The sequence below is a fragment of the Micropterus salmoides genome, unplaced genomic scaffold (genome assembly GCF_014851395.1).
Source record: "Micropterus salmoides isolate LMB-PRFRI ecotype aquatic unplaced genomic scaffold, ASM1485139v1 Ms_hic_scaffold_19, whole genome shotgun sequence".
NCBI lineage: Eukaryota > Metazoa > Chordata > Actinopteri > Centrarchiformes > Centrarchidae > Micropterus > Micropterus salmoides.
In genome coordinates this window covers 26,048,824-26,067,187 of record NW_024041039.1, presented here as the reverse complement: position 1 = coordinate 26,067,187, position 18,364 = coordinate 26,048,824, and the positions used below count along the sequence as shown (strand labels likewise).

Genomic DNA, 18,364 nt, shown 5'->3' with positions numbered 1-18,364 from the left:
TGACATGAATGTGGCAATAGTCCTGCATCCACTTCCTGGCTTGACTGATGTTTGCTAAAACCTCTTTAAGGCCACATGAAATTACTTCTCTCTGGCAAACTAACACATTGTCTTTGCATTTGGTCTTTTTATTCTCCAGTTCCACAACCCAACTTTGGACAAAGTGTCTGTAAGAGACAAAGCACTGGCAAACATCACTGTTTAAATTTATTCTGGCAAATAAAGAAACAATCTTGCCAGTCTATTGGCAATGTTGACTTCACTATCTGATTCAAATCAGACAGGACAAAAATTACTTTCAAGTTAGAGAGAAAAGTATGAGGGGAATAAAGAACAAGTTTAAGTAAAAGTTTGCAGTCTAGCTAATGTTTTTTTGTAAATGATGGGGTGTACTACAATAAAATATCTTTTGTAACAAATGATTTATGTTTAGATACATTATTTTCCATAAAAAAGGCTCTTGGCGCTATTTGTGGTCATTGTAATGTTTTTAACGTTAGTGATAGTACGATGGGCATCATGAACGGCCTGGTGCTGCTCCAACTTGATCCGTTTCAACATCTGACACTACTGCTAGAGCTGTGTTTATGTATTTAATTTTGGTTTTTAGTGCTCCCTTGATCAGTCTCTTGGGTCACTAGTTTGAACAGGCAAACACTGCTTCCCTGGATCCTTTCCCGTGGTTTTGTTATTCCTGTTCCAACTACAATAAGCATAGAAACAATTTAAAGCAACCATTCAAACATCTATTTATTTCAGAATCATGGCATAATAGTGCGTCACCCACAAACTCCCCAAACCTGGAATTGCCCAGGCAGGCGGGGAGGAAACAATGCACTTCAGCAGCAGGCTTTTTCAGCTTTGGACGAGATGAGCCCCAGTGGAATCAGATGGTAAGTGAACAGACATGTAACCACTTCAAAATGTTATTTCATTTCCAGTCCCTAATGACAGCTCTCCTCTGCACTTTATGAACAGTTACAGAAATTCAAGCAATAATTACTTTTTATAAGAATAAGCACAATCGATAAATGCACAAAGCCAAAGAAGAAAGAGAAAGTCATGGAGATAAGAGGTCAAATTAGAATAGAATATTTTATTTCCTTTTTTACAAATACTGTTATTTTCCACAACATGTAAATGCATTAGTCCAAATCCCTGTCTCTCTCACACATACTTCAAATATACACATCAGAAATATCATGAAAAGAAACAAAACAATCTATTACCCTCACCAACAAAGCGCCAAAAACTTTCATATCCATCAGTGGAATTTGAAATCACTCATGCTGTAATGCAATTGGGATTGCAGATTTAATTTATCAAAGATAAGATTTGAAATGTGGAACACTAACAAATGCCATATAAAATGATCACATAGATGGCCTTTATGCAAATAAGCATTTTTTTTAAATAAAGTGTTTAAAATGTTTCAATAGGAATTCGGAAAGACTGCATTTTTAAAACGCTCACTCGTTTCATCTGTGTCAGATATTTCAGACAACCATGGGCCCTGACCACTGCTGCTTTTCAATCATAGGGGGCCTGACCAGACAGATCAATGAGAGAAGGCCATTGGAGATTCTACAGCTACTGTTGTGGCCTACACGCCCTAATTGGATGGTACATGAGTGTTTTACTGAGCAGTGGGCCTGTTTTCCACATGCACAATCGATGGCTTGTTCTCTGCTGGGTTGCCCAGACAGCTCTAATCAAATAGCAAACTATCCTTGAAACTTCTGATGATGCTGCTTTAATTAAGTGTCAAATACAGTTATGCCACACGCAATGCTCTGAAATGGGGTCTTCAACAAATGTAATGACACCATACTGTACCGAAAGGTCATCACGTTTGATATTACATTACAAACTGATTTTTTCCAAATTCAGTTTCTAAAAACAGACATTGTTGTGAGAGCTCTGATGCGCAGTCAGGAGGAACACAAGTCAGGATGTTCCCAGCTGAAGTTAAGATATTTATCAAGGGAACCTTCAATTTGTTATTTAAGTGACAGTTTAGCTAAATATCACTGCCTCAACAATGTTAACAGTCTGCGTCTATGCATAACTGAATCATAGCCAAAGGAGCAAGATGTATGTTTTTTGCTGTCCAATATAACCATTATTTATCGATGTAGGATTATTACACCATCTGTGGCAGAGACTGATGTAGTAGGAGGAAACATCTTCTGTTGATGCAGCTGTATTCTGATGGAGGTTGATAGAGGTCTTGGTTTAATTAAATCCCTATTAATTCAGATTGATTCATAAAGTGAAAATACAGTTTTGACTCAACTTCCAATTATCTGTAAGCCATATGATGACCCTGGAAAGAAATCACTCTTGTCTCAAAGTGCTCTTAATTAATACACACGCGCACATAATCACAAACACATGCACCCTTTTGGTTAGAGAGTAGGCTACATTACCACCTAAATTATCTGATAAAAATCTTTATTTGATCTGATCAAAATTAGCTTGGGATATAGAAACAGTTTTCCTGTGTGTACATCCACACCATCCAGGTTATCTTATTCTGATCCATCGTATTGATGTTTCTCAGTGCAATCAGATTAGAAGTAGTGCAGTGTTTAATGTCTTATTAAGACTTTCCCCCTGCATCCTGCCATGACAAATTCAAATAAGAATTTCATGCTACTTTTTTAAAGTGCTTTCTTTGCCCTTGTTTTTTTACAAAAACTAAATCTAGCAGTTTAAATGTGAACTATTAATGTGTGATTTTATTACTTTAAGTCCACCACCTCTGGAAGAGTACAGAGGACGGACTATATGAATGAGAAATGTGCTATACCAAAAAGAATAAGCTAATAAGAAGTTTAAACTTAAAACTTTTGCTTTGAAAAAAATCATAAAACACACCCTACTCTGGTTCCTACAGTCCTCAGCTGTTTTCATTCACCAAGCGAGAACCGTTGATGCCACGGTACGTGACTCTGCTGGGACGGACCAGCACGCCGTGGCCGGGTCGACAGGTGAAGTAACGACGCCCCCCCACAGAGCCGTCATTCTTTCCCTTTGGGCTTCGGAGCTCCAGACCCAGCCAAAGACCCGGAGCAAAGTCTGCTGTGCCCAGGTAACGGATGAACGCCATCTCATTGGCACTGCTGAGAAGGACCTGCATGCCCACATGGAGGCAGACCTGTCCTTCAGAGGTGGGCAAGGGGCTGGACACTGCCGTGCTCCCGGGAACACTGCTGAGGGTGCTCCAGCGTCGACGGTGAGGGTTGGAACGACTTCTTTTTTCATTTTTATTTTTTATAGATGAGATGTGGGAGAACACGGGGAAATGCAGCAAGAAAGATTTATGAGAAAAGGTATGCAGTGTGAGAGGATATCTCAAAATGTAAGTGGGAGATTCATGGCACCTTGGGTATTTGATCTTCAATTCCTTGGTCTCTCTCATTAGAACCACAATCATGCATTGGCCATTTAAAAAAGGAACCTTTGCTGACTAATACCGCTGCCTCTTATTAGTATTGATTGTGCCACTGCTGCAGGGGATTAGGATGAAGCTGAAAAGCTTGGGGAGGGTGAAATGTGAGGGCTGTGTGGAAGAGAGAAACGTACCTGGTAACAGGACTTCTTCTGCTCGTCTCCTTTGGGGTTGCGATGGCCGATGATGTGCTGAAACTGCGGCGGATTGTCCCTGCACGGTAATCACAGGAGTCAAGCACACGGATTCTCTCATAAGAATGACGTCACAAACACTCACAGCATAACAAATGCACAGACACATTTCAAATAAGTCTCTTGCAAAAAACTTGTAATGAAGGAAAAACTCTCACCGCTGAATGGATGGCTGAGGCGTGAGGAGGAGAGCTCTGAAAGGCAATCAACAGATCCATGGATCCTGTAAGTAAAAAAAGATTACATTATGTCTCTATGAACATTTAGTGATCCTCATTAGAGCCGACCAATATCATCAGACAAGATGAATTAACTGCATTTAAATCGTTATCTGCATTTAACAGCCAATTAATGACTATTAAAAATAAAAACAGAGTCGGATCCTTCAGTTATGTCATGACTGCTGCATAGTTTGCCCACCAGAGGGCGCTCTGAAACACATCGTTAACACTGCAGCACCACAGAACAAAACCATCAGCTGACCGGAGTCTACCTGAGCATGCAAAACGAACAACGGAGTGTATCTGTGTTCTCAGTGAGTTGGTCATTTGTTATGTTAAATGTATGACTTAAAAAAATAAAATAAACATAACTCATCATTTCTCTCCTGAAAAAATTCTGAAACATAATTGCTACCTCTCCCGATTTTCCCGGGAAGGTGGTTGAGAAATGGTTTCTTGTAGCTTGCTGTGGATAGAATTAAAGAGTGCTGGAAAAAGGATAAACTAGATGTGAATATGCTACATTGAAAGTAGTTATTACAGGCAGATAATACATAACCAACGTTCTCTCGCGCTCTCAGTTTACAGATTGCTGAAAAAGTTGCACCTTCTATACATATATATACATACATACACACACACATATATACATACACACACACACACACACACATATATACATACACACACACACACACACACATATATACATACACACACACACACACACACATATATACATACACACACACACACACACACATATATACATACACACACACACACACACACACATATATACATACATACATACACACACACACACACACACACACACACACACACACATATATATATAGATACATAACAGCTTTCAATATCGGCCTGTTCTATTGCCGCTAGTGTTGTGTTTCGTTCATAAGACCTGATCGTGTGTATGACTCGGGAGGAACAGGTTGTCTCAGTGAGTGATCTCATGTTGATAATACTACAACACTTAGTATGTACACTCACCTAAAGGATTATTAGTAACACCTGTTCAATTTCTCATTAATGCAATTATCTAATCAACCAATCACATGGCAGTTGCTTCAATGCATTTAGGGGTGTGGTCCTGGTCAAGACAATCTCCTGAACTCCAAACTGAATGTCAGAATGGGAAAGAAAGGTGATTTAAGCAATTTTGAGCGTGGCATGGTTGTTGGTGCCAGACGGGCCGGTCTGAGTATTTCACAATCTGCTCAGTTACTGGGATTTTCACGCACAACCATTTCTAGGGTTTACAAAGAATGGTGTGAAAAGGGAAAAACATCCAGTATGCGGCAGTCCTGTGGGCGAAAATGCCTTGTTGATGCTAGAGGTCAGAGGAGAATGGGCCGACTCAAGCTGATAGAAGAGCAACTTTGACTGAAATAACCACTCGTTACAACCGAGGTATGCAGCAAAGCATTTGTGAAGCCACAACACGCACAACCTTGAGGCTACAACAGCAGACCCCACCGGGTACCACTCATCTCCACTACAAATAGGAAAAAGAGGCTACAATTTGCAAGAGCTCACCAAAATTGGACAGTTGAAGACTGGAAAAATGTTGCCTGGTCTGAGTCTCGATTTCTGTTGAGACATTCAGATGGTAGAGTCAGAATTTGGCGTAAACAGAATGAGAACATGGATCCATCATGCCTTGTTACTGTGCAGGCTGGTGGTGGTGGTGTAATGGTGTGGGGGATGTTTTCTTGGCACACTTTAGGCCCCTTAGGGCCAATTGGGCATCGTTTAAATGCCACGGCCTACCTGAGCATTGTTTCTGACCATGTCCATCCCTTTATGGCCACCATGTACCCATCCTCTGATGGCTACTTCCAGCAGGATAATGCACCATGTCACAAAGCTCGAATCATTTCAAACATGACAATGAGTTCACTGTACTAAATGGCCCCCACAGTCACCAGATCTCAACCCAGTAGAGCATCTTTGGGATGTGGTGGAACGGGAGCTTCGTGCCCCGGATGTGCATCCCACAAATCTCCATCAACTGCAAGATGCTATCCTATCAATATGGGCCAACATTTCTAAAGAATGCTTTCAGCACCTTGTTGAATCAATGCCACGTAGAATTAAGGCAGTTCTGAAGGCGAAAGGGGGTCAAACACAGTATCAGTATGGTGTTCCTAATAATCCTTTAGGTGAGTGTAGAAATACTGTTTTGCATAATTTGAGAATTTTTCTCTTCAATAACTTAACTGTTAAAGGCTGCATTGTCTCCAAAATCACCCCACAAATATATTGATATCCTGCTCGTTATACTACAAAACTTAGTTTGTAGAAATATTGTTTAGCATTATTTTGGACAATTTTAATATTCAATAACTTCGCTGTTATACGATGTGTCTCCAAAATAACCTCACGTCAGTGAGCTCCTGCTTGTGATACTACAACACTTAGTTTGTAGAAATAAATATCAATGATGTGTGAGGTAATTTTGGAGACACTACAGCTCATAACAGTGAAGTTATTGAATTTTATTGAATATTAAAATTTTCCAAAATTATGCAAAACTATATTTCTGCAAACTAAATGTAGTATCACAAGCAGGAGCTCACTGACGTGAGGTGATTTGTGGAGACACTACATCGTATAACAATGAAGTTATTCTCCAAAATTACGCTAAACAATATTTCTACAAACTAAGTTTTGTAGTATAACCAGCAGGATATCAATATATTTGTGGGGTGATTTTGGAGACAATGCAGCCTTTAACAGTTAAGTTATTGAAGAGAAAAATTCTCAAATTATGCAAAACAGTATTTCTACATAAGTGTTGTAGTATCATCAACATGAGATCACTGATGCCTGGAGTGATTTTGGAGACATTACAGCTTATATCAGTGTAGTTATTGAATATTAAAAATAGGCCTACCTAATATTAGGTATGCAAAAGTCTTTTTCCCCGAAACTAAGTGTTGTAGTATAGCCATCAGTATATCATGAATGTGTAAGGTGATTTTGGGGGCACTACATTGTATAAGTTGGAAGTTATTGAATATTTCTGCAGTATGTGTTTTCGGCGTTGTAATTTGTAGACTGTCCCTGCGGTCTTGTCTCACAGCCGGCTGCATGTAGAGACCAATGTTATTTGTGACGCTCATAGGACGACTCATTTAGATGAAAATGTACTTGTAGCTTGTTGTCTACTTAACTACGATAGTAAAGAGGCATTGTTTGTGTTTTAAACACGTTTTGCTTACGAGTTATTGATCCCGGAAGTTCGAATCTGTGAATATATTTCCAACTTTACCAAACTGAAATTTCCATGTTGAAATATTCGACTTCCGACCTCAAAGCATTTCAGTTGCATGGTGGTGCATGACGCTAAAAATAAACAACAAACACGGCTGACCATGGAAACTTATGTTTCTTTGGCAAGTTTTTGCACAGGTAAACCCTCAGCAATACACTTGGTGTTAATTAAAAGGATGGCCATTTTATTAAAAACAAGTGATAAATATAAGTTACTCATGAACTGCGTATCCTATCTACATCAGTTGATAATTCTCAAAAGTCAGCAAAGGTTGTAGGCTATATTTCCAAATGTTTTCACATTTCTGGGAATTTTTTTTAACATTTTCCTGAATAACTTTTGGGTAGAGAAAATGACTTTCAAAGATTGTTCACTGTAACCAGCTACCTAATAACGTTGACAATATATTTCTACATTCATTTACATGCAGAACAAGTTTTACTATTTGATAGTGTGTATTATTTTAATTTAATACTTTACTTTGCCTTTTAGTTTAAGGTTTACCATTTACAATATGTGCTTCCATGGGAGCTGCCAATGGTTTGTGGCATCATTCGCCTGCTACTCGTGAAGTCGGGGGAACATATTTTTTCACAAATAGGAAATCCAACTTCAGGTGGCGTTCCATGGTACTTTTTCTAGTTGGAGGTCAGAAATTTCCCACTTCCTTGTTGCCTGGAACGCAGCATAGGTGTAGTTTATACAGGAATGGGGTCTACTATCAAAATCAAAATATCAGCTTATAAATCTGCTCTCTCTCACTTTAATATGGGCATCAGCCCCCAAAAACCCATATTGGTCAGGCTCTAATCCTCATCGAGTTTTCAGCATGAGACAACTTACTGTGTAAAACTTCCTTTTGACACAGTTCATCACAATCACACTGGAGTACATTTTGAAAATATCTTAAATAGCAGCACATATCGAACATTTTAGAGTTGAAAAATGAGTGTGAGCTGACCTGCATCTCACAATGGCCCGTTCTCTGACAATCGCAACAAGAAAAAAAACGAAAAAACAAAACAAAATGGAGCTCATTTCTGTAGCTTGCACAACAGCGCCTGCCCTGCTTATTGATGTTTTCTCAAGCCACTATGTGAGTATAATAACATTAGAGCTCTGAAAGCCATTCAGAGGGAGACAGGCAATGTTGAGAAATGAGCAAAAGAAGAAATCGTGTTATATCCTTTTTCTAAAAAGGGATCTAAGTGGAGGGGTAGAGAAAGAAAAATCAAGGGGGTGGGGTGGGTTGGAGGGAGCTGTTTGTTTTCCTAATGGGTTGCGATAGCTGCCGACAGGAGAAGAAAAGAGAAGGAGAAACAAGTTGCTGTATGGGGAGAATGTGAGATTCACCATTTGACAGAGGGAAACCATGTGCTCTGCTGAGCACACTATGTGCCCCCGGGTTAATTAAGAAAAAAGGAAGCGAGGAAGGGGACATGAATTGGGGATGGCAAGAAAACACAATGACACCGACTTTCCAAAAGCCGGCTTTTACCTCATGGAAGTTGAGATGTGGGTTAAAAGCAAAATAACAGGGAGAACAAAGACGAGAAGAGGAAAATGGCCCCCTGAATTGTGGATCAGCATTGAGTTGAAGCACGAGCAGCAAAAGAAGGTGATGACACTGAAGCAAGGATTATACCTTTGGCGTGACGAAAAAAATCATCAGTATATTCGAGCCTACGCGTACCACTTCTGATGACCAGTTTTTCGTCACACGGAATGTGTTCATTTAACCAGCAGCCTCTCAAATATGAAGAACATCTCTCTCTCCTTTAAAAGAAACACATTCAGTACTAGATGTCAACTGCTTTTTAAACTGTAATGGCCTTCATTCAGTTACACATTATACACTTGAGGCATTGTGCTGTTAATTTGCCATTCAGTAAAAAAGGTCAGTAGTTTTTATCCACTTGCAGAAAATGTGAAGTACAAACAATTCTGACAATTCTGGTCTGGCAGTGAATAACTCAGTGGCTTGTGAATATGCATGTCAGACAACATTTTCCGTATTACCAGGATTAAATAATCTCCATGAATAGCCACCTTGGCACATGATACATCTGTTGAGTCAACAATTTGTCTGTGAAGTGTGCATGCTCAATCTCATGCAGAAATACTAATGGCTCTTTGCCTTTGTTCATACACAATCTGAGCAGGTAAAAATGGGTGCTATGTGGGAATAGTTGCTACATTTGCATTACATAAAGTAAGAACAGGGCAAAAAGATGTAAAATAGACCTGTGGGGTGAAAAAGAAAGTTGTTTGCTGCATGCAAAGACATCTAAACGCCACCAGTGAGTCTGTCCAAATTTAAGTTAAGTACATAATTTGTTAAACCATGCAAAATCCCTAAATCTGAATCTTGAATTAAAAGATATGGTGCATATTTGGCACCAAAGAAGCAAATCATACTTAAGATGCAATGCTAAAGCATGTTGTTGATCTACAAATTCATTACAAGCGTGTATTGGCCCAAAACTGCCTCTGCACACAGTGATGTCACACAATAGTTAGACATTGTCAAAAGGTGTATTTTGCACACTGAAATGGATGTCGATGTTTCTATAATGCATCACTATGTATTAGATAAACACAGAGATTGTACTACAATAGGTAACAAGTCTGTATGAGGCAACTATCTACACCCATATTAAGTAAGGTTTTATTTTGATACTCTTCAACCCGAATAGCAAACTATAAAGTGAGTTCTGATTTGTGTTAACCAAAAGTTCAAGTTTGTCTTCTTTATGAAAGATCTGGAAAAATGTGCAGACGGGTGACCTGAACAATCGCGTTCATTGCTCCAGTAGAGTTCTAAAGACGAGTGAAGAATAAATGTCCGAGTGATTTTTTTTTAAAGGTAAACCGACGTTTTTCGGTTTACCTTACGAAGACCGTTAGTGAAAGCTTTTCCTTCAGTGTGTCACCCATCTGTATTTCAGACACAACCAGGACAGCTGACAACAGCTAATGGTGGGCCAAATGTCTGCAACAGTGTGATTAATAAGAAAGAAGTAGGCAAAATGCCAACTGCACATTTATTTAATTGGCTGTTTTACATTTCTATAATAGGGCTCCAATATTGTCCACTGAATCGACAGCACAGTATGCACATATACTGAAGCAGGAATTGATTCAAAAACAAAACAAATTTTAGGTTTGTAAAGATAGATAGTAAGTTTCAAGTTTAAATTACAATGGTTTAACAGCCCTTGACTACAGGAAATGGCTTCACAAATCCATAAACATTTTCAGATCACTCTGAAATATCACACTTTTCTGAAACTCAAGTCATGGCTGAGACAAATTAATATTTACTGACATACATTATGAGATCTAAAGCACCACAGAGGGGTTTAAAAACACAACCATTTGAAATATAACGTGTTTTTCTGTAGGTTTGCTTTAATTATATTTCTAGTTAGGAAACACAATCATGAAAGCATGAACAGACCAGACTGCACACTAGAGCCTTATAAATGACTGATTAAACACCTAAAGAGACAGGTCACCCAGGTACTTGTCTTGAAGCTGAGCAGATATTTTGAATGGAACTGGTGGGAGCAGTTTAAAACAGACAGCTCTTCCATTTCATTTCAAGTCTCCGACAGATGACACTAACACAAAACACTACTTCAGTATCACTGTCTCACAGAGAGGGTTATTAATCAAAAAGACTTGTCTTGAACTTAAGTTGCACTGGTTCTACCAAAGAAAATATTCAGTGGCACCATTCAGCCTAATTATAGCTACATGTAAAAGTGCTCAAAAACCCTTGGATAGTTAGAGTTATAAATGATACTGCATCACAGAGAACCTTCCTAATTATTAAATGCAAGTAAACAAGATCAATCTTTTATTTTGTTCCATATTTTAAAACCCACATTTCAGTGATGCACGAACAAACCACTCCAAAAGCTATTCAAATATTAAGATAAAAACAAACTAACCATGACTTTAAAGTGAAAAGAAAATGCATGTCAAAATGCTGACCTTTGCCATATTACTTTGTCTAGAAATAGAAATGTGACATATGAAAAGAAATTTTAAAAAACAATTATATGAAGAGGGGTTGGGAATTCACCTCAGCTGACAGCCAGTCTGACACAAACAATACACTCCACACAGCAGAACACTAGTGACAATATTTTGACCAGATGAAACCTTATGAATAAATTTACATCAGATCTGTGGTCTGCTGCTTTGGATGGCGCTGCAGAGGCCTTGAAAGCAGCACATTAGTAGAATACAAGGTTCAGTCCTCTATACGAAATGCATTCAGGCACAATACTGAGCTTTGTCAGTGCTCAGAGCTGAACACATAATCACTGTAGTTATGCACATCAAACAGAAGAAAATAAGACTTGAAGCCAAAAAAGACACTATTAAAATACAAGTATATATGTTTTGTCAGATATAGTTCACTTCTATCTGAAAAGAATTGCTGAAACACCTGTCCATAGTGCGCGTAGAGACGCCTTTAGTTAACTATTAGACATCAGTATGGCTGTCGTAAAGACCACTCTGCTTACATGGCTTTTATTCACCTGGCAGATAAAATCTAAGCAGCACTTATCAAAAGCATTTGATACAGAAACCTTTAATTATGTAAATTGCAGAATTATGGTTTCCTTGACAGCAATTGTATTAAATCTTTATTTTTAATAATGAAGATTTCTTACAAAGCGCAATAACAGTGTGGTGTGCCGCACAGGTCCATTCTTGTGCCGCTATTATTCATCATTAAGGATCAAGGTAATTTATTTATCATTAAACAAAATGTGTATTCTCTTCATGCTACACAGGTAGAACATAATATATTATTTAATTTATTTTAAAATATGGAATCATAAAATACACACCTCTCTCTCTCTCTCTCTCTCTCTCTCTCTCTCTCTCTCTCTCTCTCTCTCTCTCTCTCTCTCTCTCTCTCTCTCTCTCTCTCTCTCTCTCTCTCTCTCTCTCTCTCTCTCTCTCTCTCTCTCTCTCTCTCTCTCTCTCTCTCTCTCTCTCTCTCTCTCTCTCTCTCTCTCTCTCTCTCTCTCTCTCTCTCTCTCTCTCTACCAACTGTTTCAGTTAGTGATTGTGTTTCAACCTACATATTGAATTTATGATCATTACCACCTGTTTGATATAATTGTTTATTCAAACACCTGACGATATGCCTACAAAATCCCTGACTTTGTGCAAGTATACCTAAAGGAAATTAATGCTGTTTTGAAGGTAAAGGGTGGTCACACCAAATATTGATTTGATTTAGATTTTTCTTCTGTTCCCTCACTTTTTTATTTTGTTAATTGATAAATGTGATTTATTTTTGAACTCATTCTTACGTTATAGAATTTTTCCCCACACCTGCCTAAAACTTTTGCAAGGTTAAAATAGTTTATCTGCTTATGCAGAATGGTTCAAAGCGAACAAGCTGTCTGTAAATGTAACACATTTCACAAAAGTAATTGTAAAACTCCAAGATCTCACTTTAGAACAAGGATATGCCAAGCAACTAAATTCTTTGAAATAACTGACCAGAACTTGAGCTGGAGAAAAAGTAACCAGACCTATTGGTATAATTAGGAAATTGATTTATTTTGTAAACAATGTGTTCATGTACCCTTTATTATTCTTCAATCCATCCTTACTTCTCATATTGCAGTATAGTCTGGGCAAGTATATTTTCCACAGCTCTTCACAAAATCTTTCTTCTATAAAAATGCTTCGTCAAAATTGCAATCCTCTCAGATCCACATCGCCTACTCTTTTTCAGGGAACTCAACTTCTTGCTATATACGTTAACGTTTTCCCAATATGTACATTAATGTATAAGAAATTCAAGGAGGGAAATCTTCCAAATTATTTCAGGTCTTATTTTAAAGCCAACTCTCACATTCACTCTTGATCAACTAAAAAGTCATCTTCATGTTCCAAAACATCTTACAAGCAGATGTCAATGTTCAAACATATACTGGAACTCTTTCTCTCATTTGGTTAAGACAGGCTCCTCCTTATTAAAGGCCTAAACTTTAGCTAAATATTAATTAATAAATAAATAGTAATCAGATGTTCTACTGATGTGTGCTTTGTTGTCTTATGCATATTCATATATTTGTCAATAAATAGAGACAGACTACTATATATCTAAAAGGGAAAATGCATGCAACATTTTATATTATTCTATACCCTGTAGTGAAAATATAACATACTTTCTTTACATTTCTAACCTAAAAAAAAATGACATAAACATATTCATTATCCATATTTAAAAAAGGCATCTGGCTCATAACTAGGTGCCACATTAAATTGAGGAGTCATGCTGCCCGAGGAGCCCAGGCTCCATGTTTGACAACTCGGACTCCCTTTAATCACAAGTACAAAAGGGCTGTTTGAGGGCAAAATCAAACATGTCAACACTCCCACAAATGACACTGTCAAAAGGAGCTCATTAGTGCCATTAGATGTACTGATGAGGGCAATGAAACACAACCTCAGGGTTTTCAAGGAATATTGTCAAATTCTTCAAAGATCTGCTCTGAACTAACAATGGATTTAAAGATATTTGTTTGATAAATCTGTCTGTTGTTTCCCTAGGTGACCACTGGCAAAAAAAACAAAAAGAGGCAATTAGTCACTAGGTAAAAATATGCGCTACCTTAAAGGGCCTGCACTCACCTCTGAACACGAGATGGAGGAGCAAAGACGCCATGCTTTGGTGGGCAGCTGAAGTACCTCACTCCTCCCACTGATCCATCATTCTTACCGCTTGGCTTGTCCAGTCTAATGCCCAACCAGAGCCCTGTACAGACAGAAAGACAGACCTGATATCAAACAAAATGTCAAGGGAACATTCACGCATAATCACATATCGAATGACCAAAGAGGAGAGATCCACTTTAAAGAAAGTGTATTAGTCATGTTGGCAACTGTAAATATCAGATCTGTTAAAATTAGTGAGAAATTATGTTTGCTGGACTGAAAATATAGCTTCCAAAAGGGTGCTACATTACTGGAAAGCTCTCTCCATGGAAAGTTATCCGTCTTGTGACTTCCAGTGATACACTGAAGTTTGAGATTTCACTGTGTTTATGTTCATTAACAGTGCACTAATGATGTAAATGTTGTAGCCGGGCTTTCAGTTTTCCCCTGTCTTTGGCCTACAACACAGTGCAGCATGGCCAATATTTTGCTATACAGAGCGCTCTTCCATAGCTCCTAAACAAATGTTTAGCTCTTTAATTTTCAATCACTGCCTTTAATATGAAGGTAGAAAGTACGTTCAGAGCATCTCTCTCTCTCAATAATGACTTTACGACACCTTGCGTGTGCCACATAAGGAAATAGACTGACTTAAGTAAAGTAGTCAAGTTACTGTGAAGTTTTCAGCATGAAGAGCTGCTTTTGATAGAGACATTCTTCAGTGCACAGAGGGTGCGATAACTGAGCATTGCTACCACTGATTTAAGAGTATCAAAGGAAACTTAAGACTGAAATCCCTTCAAACATGATCCTCGGTGGTGTGAGGTACGTTGGTACTTATTCATACATGACTGATGCCTGGGCTGAACTGCTGCCTAAATATTAATGAATAACGTGGGCTGTTTCCTCTCGGAATTTCAACAGATTTTGCGTAGCAGCAGCAGCTTTTTCATATCTTAATTTTCCAAGTATCTTCTGTCCAAACTCGAGGGTTGCCACAATGTAGCTCTTGCAAGTTGCAAAAGAGGAGCTTAATAAAGCTATCAATTTCTCCACATGTGACTCATTGTACAATACTGCACAGATGTTTTAACAACTCTGCAAACGATAACATTCCTTGCTCCCAATAAAAAAAAAAAAAAAAGGAGAATAAACGTTCTTTTGGAGAAGTAAAACTTAATTTTTACCCTATATGACAACAACATTACATATGGTCACCATCATTTATTTCGTCAAAAACCAACTGCTCGCCAGTTTGCTGCCCAATTAAGGTATCAGGATGCATTTAGGGAAAAGTTCATTGGAATTCTTAATGTCTGTCCTGAAAACAGTTAAGGAAGGACAGTCATAAATTACAGTATTAATCAATATTTTAGATAGGCTAATTTTAGGTTGTTCCTAAATTCAAGCTGCCAAATACTTTTTCAGGCAGTACAGTTTGGCCCTCTTTGAACCCAAAATGTTCTTTATTGAACCTTAACAGTAAAATATTAAACACATGTACTGTAATATGCTGATAAATAGTGGTCAAATTATTCATACAGTCAAATGTAAAACCAATGTGAGCAGTCTATTATATTAGTCTCAGTGCTCATTGTTAACTATAAAATAGATATAATAAATAAAATGTAATTTGTTTAACAATGGGGTTTTAGTCCTACTTCTAAACAACCGAAAAACTGGCCATAAAGCTGTACAATGATGTTGATATTCTGTTATTATGCATAACTGTAGGAAATTCCTTGCAAATTAACTTCACAGATGATTTCAGTATGCATGTGCACATATTATTCACATTTCAAACAATCCAATTGACAACCACCATAAGACATTACTTGATATCTTTGCAGAAATTAGGCTGAACAACATCTTTGTCCTAATGATTCAGGCAAGTTATGAGTGCCATCCTGACAACGCTGATAAGAATTTACCAAATAAAGAGTGCATTAATAGAGAAACATTATAAGTGCCGCAATATCAATTGTAGTTGGATTTCAACTGTCAAATCTTTGCTTGGAGAAAATCAATTTCAACAACTGACCTGGAGCAAAGCTGGTCTTTCCATAGAATTGGACTACACCGGTCCTCTGGCCTACCACCAGAACCCTCTCCCCCAGGCGTACCTCGGGGCCTCCACACACAGAGCTACTAGTTGAGGGGGTTCGGCTTCGAAGACCTGGGAGAGATGAACGAAAAGGGTTTCATTACTGTGATTGTTTCTGCCCTGTGTGATTCAATCAGATTTGTATAATCATGACAAAATCCTGGAATAATGGTGATCAGTATATAATATATAATAACACAGACCTGCAGTAGTAAGTGCAGAGGTATCAGTAGAAGAGCGGAGGACCAGTGAGGGCGTGGTCCTGGGACTCAAGGAAGCCCGCTGTCTTCGCTGCCTGGCAGGAAGACGTTGCCTTGGTAGTGGACGAGGTCGGGCACCTGGCCCATGCCGAGAGTCCAGGGAAGAGGATGAAGAGGAGAGAGAGCGGGAGAGAGCACCTGTGTGAGAGTGGCAGGAAATACAGGGGACAGGTCATTCAAAGAAAGAACCCTACAGAACAAGTGACTGAAATAGAACACAGTCAAAATCATTCATAAAACCTATTTCTGTGCAGCAAAGCTATATACTACATCATTATTCAAAAAAGGTACATAAACTTTTGCATCTGGGTTCCACAACATCACTTGTGAATGCAGTTATCCATTCTGCAGTATAAATAATTTCACACAGCACAAACTGTGTGCCTCCCCTTTTAATACTGAACCCACCATCCATCCGTATATCAGACTAATTCCAATGAAATAATGAAGCTAAGCCTTTTATTAATTTTTCCATTTAATTCCTCTGGATGTGACAGTGCCTACAGCACTCAGATCCACACAATTACCACTGTACTTTCTGAGAAATCCAAGCAGCTGACACACATTCTCTAAAGGCAGCACAAATCAAGTGAGCTCAAATCTTTTACAGTTGCTTGTCCCATCATAGAGGTCCAACTAAAGGCCAACATGCTAATCCCCTCCCAAGTTCAGGGAATGAGATGGAGGAGGGGGAATGCCTAATTTCACTCTTAAGAAGCCATTTGGACGCAGGACCTCATTAAGCTTTGCAGACCTTCACAGGCCGTAGGTTCATTAAGTGCCCAAGTCTTAGAAGCTAATTGATTAAATCTGTGCCAAAGCGCTTTTAAGATGAAGGGAAGATTCAGCTACAAACAAATTGGAACCCAGCAGTGATGGGCTAAAAAACTAGGCAACCTTTGCCAAAAGATGTTTTCAATAGTAAGCCTTAACTAATGGGCCCCTAAGAGTGGACGACAAAGCACAGAAATAATCGTTAAAGCTGCTGATTCTGTCATTTCTGTTTGAGCTAATCAATCCCTCATTGCCTAAATTGATCACTGGACTGTGGTTTTCGTTTCATGCAGAATGATCTGCAAGCATACTGTATTTCAGGTTAAGAAAAATCTCTTGAATTCTGATTATGCTCAATATTCAGATGCTGAAACGCATTCTGTTTCATAACACCCGATCAGATGGGATTTTTTTCACCATCTAAATTAGGCTTCAGTTGCAAATGCAGCACTAATGGATGATGTACAGTAGTTTGGTCAAAGTATCAGTTACATTTATGAAATATAGTACTCTTTCGCATTTTCCATTGATGTTACCGTTGAACAACCCAAAGATGGATTATGATGCTGGATTCAAGTATTAAGTTGCACAAATGATCAGAGACAGGTGATGATGAGGAGTGTGTGGAACTAAGATCTAAACAAGTTTCACAGTTTTAGCTAAAGAGATTATACTAAATACTGCAAACTCACTCCCACTCTACGTCCTCTGATACACAGTACATTAAAGCCCACTCAGCTGTAACTGCAGTACCTGTCTTTGTCACTGAGGCGTCTCCCTCTGTGCCCTGATTGGGACCAGGTGGACTTTTTTGATTATCAAGGGTTTTTTTGACAGATGGAGATAAACCTTTCCACACACACACACACACACACACACACAGACAAAAGAGACATACTTTTCAACACAGAGATCAGATTAGAAGATGACAAATAATGTAACATCAAAGTGCTATGTTTATTGCAAAAAGTCACCGTGACAATTAAATTATGAAAACGTATATTTCTATGCTTGTTTTTAACAGCTGAAATTAGCTAAACTAAATAGCTAAGCTAGAATATTTATAAAACATCTGTCAATATAATCTGTTGAAGGTCTGTTGAATATTATAGACACTGATGGAGTGACTTTCATGTAAATACAATGTGCAGAAAAGCAGTTTATGAAGTTAATCAATTTTAAAGAAATAAAGAGAATTACAAACAAGGAAACTAAGAAGAAACACAGTGTAGTAACAAAGAAGCTACACTGAAAGATAAAAATACAAGAGCAGGAGAGTGAAGAAACGCAAATGAAAAGACAGACATTGTGGAGTAGCAATGAAACGAGAATTTTTCTTGATTGAACTAAGACCATCTCT

General features: G+C 38.3%; 1 protein-coding gene across 5 annotated transcripts in view; it reads right to left on the bottom strand.

Annotated features, from left to right (window-relative positions):
* Nucleotides 1–1,069: 1,069 nt before the first annotated feature.
* The window catches only part of LOC119910419 (CAP-Gly domain-containing linker protein 4-like), a 41,883-nt gene continuing 24,588 nt past the window's right edge, over nucleotides 1,070–18,364 (bottom strand). For 3 of the 5 annotated variants that reach the window (XM_038729041.1, XM_038729038.1, XM_038729043.1), the window contains 7 exons: nucleotides 17,758–17,853; nucleotides 16,174–16,368; nucleotides 15,908–16,042; nucleotides 13,843–13,966; nucleotides 3,807–3,871; nucleotides 3,589–3,667; nucleotides 1,070–3,257 (listed from right to left, as the gene is read on the bottom strand). In XM_038729041.1, coding sequence (XP_038584969.1) covers nucleotides 2,903–3,257; nucleotides 3,589–3,667; nucleotides 3,807–3,871; nucleotides 13,843–13,966; nucleotides 15,908–16,042; nucleotides 16,174–16,368; nucleotides 17,758–17,853 — 1,049 coding nt within the window. In that variant the 3' untranslated portion in view covers nucleotides 1,070–2,902. The remainder of the gene's footprint in view (nucleotides 3,258–3,588; nucleotides 3,668–3,806; nucleotides 3,872–13,842; nucleotides 13,967–15,907; nucleotides 16,043–16,173; nucleotides 16,369–17,757; nucleotides 17,854–18,364) is intronic. The other 2 variants (XM_038729039.1, XM_038729042.1) reach the window with 2 other exon arrangements.